General features: G+C 51.6%; 1 protein-coding gene across 1 annotated transcript; it reads left to right on the top strand.

Annotated features, from left to right (window-relative positions):
* Positions 1-583: 583 nt before the first annotated feature.
* ARC (activity regulated cytoskeleton associated protein) lies at positions 584-6,663 on the top strand. The gene is made up of 3 exons (XM_005430576.2): positions 584-3,840; positions 4,378-4,544; positions 4,932-6,663. The coding sequence occupies exon 1, from the start codon at positions 1,077-1,079 to the stop codon at positions 2,289-2,291; it is 1,215 nt and encodes a 404-aa protein (XP_005430633.1). The 5' UTR covers positions 584-1,076; the 3' UTR covers positions 2,292-3,840; positions 4,378-4,544; positions 4,932-6,663.
* Positions 6,664-6,927: the final 264 nt, after the last annotated feature.

Raw genomic sequence — 6,927 nt, 5'->3', positions numbered from 1 at the left:
ATTAAGCCGCGGGGATGACTCCCACCTACCAAAACCTGAGAAAGTCCAGAGCGCTCCAATTTGTGCTGAAGTGGCTCCTTTGAGTGTTTCCCCCTCTGCATTCCCCCCCTCCTCTTTGCTTTTCCTTTCTCTTCTCTCCCCTTTTCTGACCTCACCCTGTGTGTGTGTTTGTGAGCTCAGGGGGTGTGCGGGGGCGTCTGACACACCGGATTCCTCCTCATCCCGCCCTCCCCGAGCCCTGCCAGGGGACGCATGTTAATGATGACCTTGCTGAGTAAAGAGTTGTGGAAGGAATAAGTGTTTTTCCTGCGCTCCGAGAGGCGGAAGGTGCGATTACTCATCCATCTCTCCAACTGTCTCTCCAGCACCTTTCAAGCGCTTCTCGCGTCGAGTCTGGGGGCGTGAGCGAGGGGGTGGCGAGCGAGGGGAGGCTGCCAAAATCTGGGTTGCCACAGACACCGGCCTCGCTTTTCCTCCAATGAGCGCTGCGCTGAGAGTGCGAGAGGAGGCTGGGCACCACCCACATGTTGAGCTGCGTGGAGTATAAGTAGATGGAGGAGCCGGGACTAGTGGCAGTTCAGACAGGGAGGAGAAGCAGCTCTTAGCATCTCCAGTGAAAGCGGTTTTCGACTCACCTAGTTTGCCCGAGGAGGAATCACCCGGATTTTTTTGCTGCAGCTTTTTTGTGCATCTCTGTGATTTTTCTCCGGCGGGGACTTTGCGGCGTTCCAGATTCCCAGCGGGATTGGACATCCTATCCAACTCCTCTCTCTCTGTTCCTGGAGGATCCTGGTTCTCTCTGGGACTCCCCTGAACACGTGAGACCGGCGTTTCCAGCTTGGCACCGGGAGAAATTTGCCTACAACTCTCTCTGGGATCCACGTGGACCGACCAGCTCGCTCTGCGGTGATATCTGATTGGGTTGTGTTTGTGTCCAAAAGTCCTTGGAGGGGGGTTTAGAAGTCTCTGTGTGTCTCTCAGGAAGTGTTGTGGTGGGGGTTTTTTGGGATCCAGCTTTAGTGCCAGGGGCTTATTACCCAGTTCTTTCTGTGTTTGCCACTCGCACGGTCGGAGCCATGCAGCTGGACAATGTCACCAGCGCGGGCGTCCACTCCTTCCAGGGGCACCGTGGAGTTGCCAACAAGCCCAATGTGATCCTGCAGATAGGGAAGTGCAGGGCAGAAATGCTGGAGCATGTCCGGAGGACCCACCGGCACCTCCTGACAGAGGTCTCCAAGCAGGTGGAGCGGGAGCTGAAGGGGTTGCAGAAATCCGTGGGGAAGTTGGAGAACAACTTAGAGGACCACGTCCCAACCGAGAACCAGAGATGGAAGAAGTCCATCAAGGCCTGCCTGATCAGATGCCAGGAGACCATTGCCCACCTGGAGAGGTGGGTCAAGAGGGAGATGAATGTTTGGAAGGAGGTCTTTTTCCGCCTGGAAAAGTGGGCTGACCGCCTGGAGTCCATGGGAGGCAAATACTGCCCTGGGGAGCAGGGCAAGCAGACGGTGTCCGTCGGGGTGGGAGGCCCGGAGATAAGGCCGAGTGAGGGGGAGATTTATGATTATGCCCTGGACATGAGCCAGATGTATGCCCTGACCCCTCCTCCCGGGGAGGTGCCTAGCATCCCCCAGGGCCACGATTCCTACCAGTGGGTCTCCGTATCGGAGGATGCTCCAGCCTCCCCGGTGGAGACCCAGGTGTTTGAGGATCCCCGGGAATTCTTGAGCCACTTGGAGGAATACTTAAAGCAGGTGGGTGGAACAGAGGAGTATTGGCTGTCTCAGATCCAAAACCACATGAACGGCCCAGCTAAAAAGTGGTGGGAGTACAAGCAGGACTCCGTCAAAAACTGGGTCGAGTTCAAGAAGGAGTTCCTGCAGTACAGCGAGGGAACTCTGACTAGGGATGCCATCAAAAGGGAGCTGGATTTGCCCCAGAAAGAGGGGGAGCCCCTGGATCAGTTCCTCTGGCGCAAGAGAGACCTGTACCAGACCCTCTATGTGGATGCAGATGAGGAGGAGATCATCCAGTACGTGGTAGGCACCCTCCAGCCCAAACTGAAGCGTTTCCTGAGCTACCCCCTGCCCAAGACCTTAGAGCAGCTGATCCAGAGGGGGAAGGAAGTCCAAGGCAACATGGAGCACTCTGAGGAGCCCAGCCCACAGAGGACCCCTGAGGTTCAGCCGGGAGACTCCGTGGAGACCGTGCCCCCCTCAACCACCGCCAGTCCCGTGCCGAGCAATGGGACTCAACCAGAGCCCCCCAGCCCCCCAGCCACTGTCATATGAGCTCCCCTCAGCGGGGTCTGGGTTCCGTGGAAGGGAGAAAGGGGGCTTATTTAGGAAGCTTCTCCTTGGAGGGAAGTTCTGGCTGAGACCTGAGGAGCGCTCGGTCCAACAGCCCGGAGCAGAGGGATTGGCTTTGCTCCTGGGGGGAGGGAGGTGGTGGGGGAGAGGCACCCCAGGACGGGGCTGCCCCCCTCACCCAGGCCGTGCCATGCTGTGGTGCTGGGGACCCTGCTGGCACCACTGCGGGGAACAGCCAATTTTATGACAATTCCCTGACAAGAAACTAGAGACAATCCCCAACTTGTGAAGCGGCCGCTCGGCGCTGGCAGCTCTCAAGGACTTCACAGGAGTGCAGCAGTTGGTGGAGGCTTCCTACCCATCTGGATCTCTCTTTTTCCTTCTCTCCTCCCTCGTCTGAGAGGGTGGCCCTGTCCTGAGGAGACAGCTTTCTTTCTGACCCTTGCCTGTTTTTGATTAACCTCTGGGTTTCTGTTCACTTGGCAATCTCCTGGTCTTACTTGCTCCAAAGGATTAAAGTAATTTTATTTATTATTTTTTTGGTTTAAGAAGAAAAAAAAAATCCTATTATTTCAGGAACTGAAAGCTTTAAGAATCTGGATTATTTTCTGTGTTTTTCATTTCACTGCACCTAATACCTGCTTTAATGTGTTTCCTCTCAAGAGGCTCTTACCGGTTTACTTCTTGTCTTAGTTTCTGCTCACTCTAGTTCAAGGCCACTGCAGTGCAGAGGCAGATTTCATCCTTTCTCTGCACATTATCCTGTGCATTCAGCAGGAAACAGATTTTCTAATTAAATTCTGAGCTCATTTATTGAAGGAGCAGTCTCCTTCCTTTCAGAGAAAAGAGGGTGTTTAAGGTAGAGAGAGGAGACACCAGAGCTCTTTTGCAAGAGACTGGGGGGAGGGAAGGGAAAAAAACCCCTTATTCTTTGAATGAAACAAACAAACACACCCTAAATTCAGAGCAAAATATCCCCAGAGCAGCAAATCGAGTCCATGCTGATGTGTGGAGACAACAGGAGCTTTTGCCATGTAAAAGCCAAAAGAAGTGAAGAGAGGATCTGTGTGCCCCAGCACAGTTTTAGCCTGTGCATCACTGCAGGGAGTTTCTGCTCACACAGACAGACTCCAAATGCTCCTGGAAAGCCTGGCACCCCTGTCCTGGAGCACCTGAGGACAGAGGGTTGTCTGCTCACAGAGGAATTCCTGCAGCATCTCACCACAGATGGAGATGGACTTGGACTTTGTGACTTCTTCCATGTTGAGACAGGAAACACTCAGCACTCACCTTTGGCCAGTGCTTGATGACAGGACTGAGAGAAGCAAGACATTCCTGAAGTTTGGCTCTCCAAAGCTTCCCGAGGCTGGACACATCTTGGGCATCATCTGCATCCACCTCCAGACCAAATAAACAGCAGGGATGCAGCAGCAGGAGTGACCCTGGGATGCTCCTGGCGCTGCCACAGCAGTGACATGTGGCCCTGGTGGCTCCGAAGGCCTTTGCTGTGACTCCTTCCAAGAGGCTGAAGGTAAGGAAGCTCTCTGGCATTCTCTCCTCAGAGCTAAACTGGGCATAGAATGTCCAGAGGAAAGTGGGATAAAAACTCAGCAGAAATGGGATATGAAGCATTGGGGTTGGGAGAAAGGGGAAGGGAGAACCAGCCAAAGGGAAATACAGGAATGGGGAAAGTTTCCAAAGAGGGCAGTAGCCTGCACTTTCTGATTAATATGGCAAAAGAATGAGAAGCTTCTTAATTAGCCCAGCCCCAGAACCTGCCTTGTCCTTCATGGAGAACCTCTGTGCCTGAGTCCCCACCTGAGGCAGCACATCCCAGGTCCATGCACAGCCCAGAGGAGCTGCAGGTCTGCTCTGCATCCTTGCTGGGAGCTGATCTGAGGAACGGTGGGAGCTCTCCTCTCACTCGTTCCCAGTTTGTCAACAGCTCTGTGTGCAGAGAAAAGGAGCATTTCTCACTAATGACCCGGGCTGAGTGATGGGGGAGTGGGAGTCACTGCTGAGGATGAGCTGGCCATACATTACAAGCTTTGTCTCCTCTTGCTTCCAGTGACTCACTCAGATCCTCCTCTGAGAAGGAATCACTTCGCAGCATGCAGCGTTTGGGAGGAAAGCCACAGAAAAAGCTGCAAAACAAAGGCCTCAACATCAGACCTGCTCTCAGGACCCTCAGCCACCAATGGCCAGATCCACCACCTGAAGGAAAGACTGGCACAGGTAATTACATCCCATATTGCCTTGTGGGTCTGCCTTAATCCCCCCAGTGCCCTGACCTGAGATATTGAACAGCCCAAGTGCAAACAGCTGTGCTGGTCTTGAAACCTCAGTCCCAGGGGCTGCAGCAGCCTGGCACCGCCAGAGAGGTGGGATTTCAGCTCCTTGGTGTCGGAACCCAAGCACCAGCCCCAATAATTGATGCTCCAGGGACTGCACATTGTGGCTTTCCCTTGGCTGGACCATGGGCAAATGTTAAACCCCAACACTTGGTGGGTCCTCCAGGCTGCAGGCATAGCAAAATTTAATCCCAGCTCCTGAGAATTTCCCCTTTCTCTCCACTTCAAAAATCTAATCAGAGTTGTTGCATTTTTTTTTCTTCTTTTCCAGCAATCCCTGGTGCTGTTGCTGAGATTCCTTCTCTGTGTCCAAGAGCTCTCCCAGGGGAGAAGAAAGTGCTGCAGACAGACGGAGGGCAAACCACGCACCAAAGAGCCTCCCATGCAGTGCAATGCAAACATTCAAGGTGCTGAGAGCCAGAATGAAACTGGGAAGCTGCTTCCAGCAGGACAAAGAAAAGCCTGAGCTGGTCCAGGTACTCCAAGTGCTGAGAATGGAAAGAGAGGCCAGAACAGAAGAACCAAGTCCAGACTTTGGGGACAGCAGGGATGCTGACTGTCTGTGGAGAGGATTCTGCACACCTCTGCAGTCTGGGGCCGCTGGGACTCACCTAAAGAAATCTTCACTAGAAAATGATCCTCACTGAAAAAAACCCCAAACTTTCCTGATTAACTTTGCCAAAGGGCTGATCCTGCCTTGGCTACGAACCCTCTCTGCTGGCCATGCTGTAACTCACCTCTCCTGAGTCCTTTCATGCGGGTATCAGTTTCAAACCTCAAAGGGCTCCTGGAGTTTGGAGAAGCATCCCACGGTCCAGATGCTTGTCTGAACTGTTGGAGCCTGCACATCTGGGCCAGCTGTCTTGCCAGCAAGGAGCCTTGTGAGACAGCAGGCGCTCTCTGGGTCTGCATGGGCCAGAGTTACTGCAAGAACTGGGGTTCTTGTGCTGGCTTTGGAGTGACTGTTTCCATCCAGACCCAGGGAGCCCAAAAAGAGCTCGAGTGAGCTGGACAAGACAGTTTTGGTTCATCTCTCAGCCGAAGAGGTCCAGTTGGTTCCTCTCTCTTCCAGAGCCAGCTGTCCTGTGTGTGCGTGTGGGTGTGGATGTGGGGGGTGTGTGTGTGTGTGTTGAGCAAAAAAATCCAAATTACTTAAATTCTGTGGTGTTTTGTTGCATTTGAATTAAGCCAGAGGGACCTAAGGCACATTCCAACAAGGCTCAGCAAAAATGTCCAGGACTGGAAAATTCCATAAAACCATGTAAAGGCAGATTCCCAGGCATCATCTTAAGGTCTAAATGATATTTGATTTTGAGGTGCTTAATTTCCACAGTCTCTTCCAAGGGACTAGACTGCCTCAATAGGCACTTCATTTTTCCTGCTTTTTTAGGGAATTAGCCTGTCTGTGCTACTTGGTCATTTGGTCCTGAGTTTTTTTTACATTTTCAGCTGGCTTTTTGGAGTGTGCAGAACTGAATTTCCTGGACTGATTTGATTTCAATTGTTGCTCCCAGCAAACTGGAGCTTTACTTGTAGCACCCTGGTTTTTATTACCAGCCTCTCCAGGAAGGACTGGTAGTTTATTTTCCTGGGGCAGAGTCACGTGAATGAGAAGTGTGGATGTGTTGTACCTCTGGAACTTTAGCAGATTTCAACCACTGCATTTTTTTTTTTCCTCCCTAGGCGATTTTGCATTTACTGATGAAACTACTTTAGAGGTTTTATTTTTACTAGAGATATTATTAATTCAAGCAACCTTGTGCAAAAGGCAAACGTGTCGAATCGCTGCAGGTTGTAGGGGTTGAAGCCAAAAGGTCTTTGTAAGCCGACATCACCTGCCCTGGATCTGACTGGATCAGGCAGTTTATTCCTCATGTGTCATGTTGGAGTTACAAGATCACACCAAGCCACTAGAGCCTGCCAGTAGAATAGTGCTACACTCGATTTGCTATTGTAGCAAAGCCTTTTGTAGATTTATACAATAAAACTTTGAAATATCTGCTTCAATTGCTTCCTGCCTCGTTTTCTGCTCTTTCTTCCTTGGTTCATGGGTGACTCAAGTATCTACTGCCCTATGAAAATTTGGGGTTATTGGGGTTACCTGGCTTATGGAAATCTTTTTTCTCAGCAAAAGCATGTGGTTGACATAAAAAATGAAATGCACTGAGTTGTTCAGACCTTAAAACTGAGTCAGATGTAGCCCATGAGGTTGGGAGAAGCTGCCCTTTGTGGGACTGTGGATCCTGCAGGGCTCTGGTTGGGTACAG

The sequence above is a fragment of the Geospiza fortis genome, unplaced genomic scaffold (genome assembly GCF_000277835.1).
Source record: "Geospiza fortis unplaced genomic scaffold, GeoFor_1.0 scaffold517, whole genome shotgun sequence".
Lineage (NCBI taxonomy): Eukaryota > Metazoa > Chordata > Aves > Passeriformes > Thraupidae > Geospiza > Geospiza fortis.
This window is presented reverse-complemented; position numbering and strand designations above follow the sequence as displayed.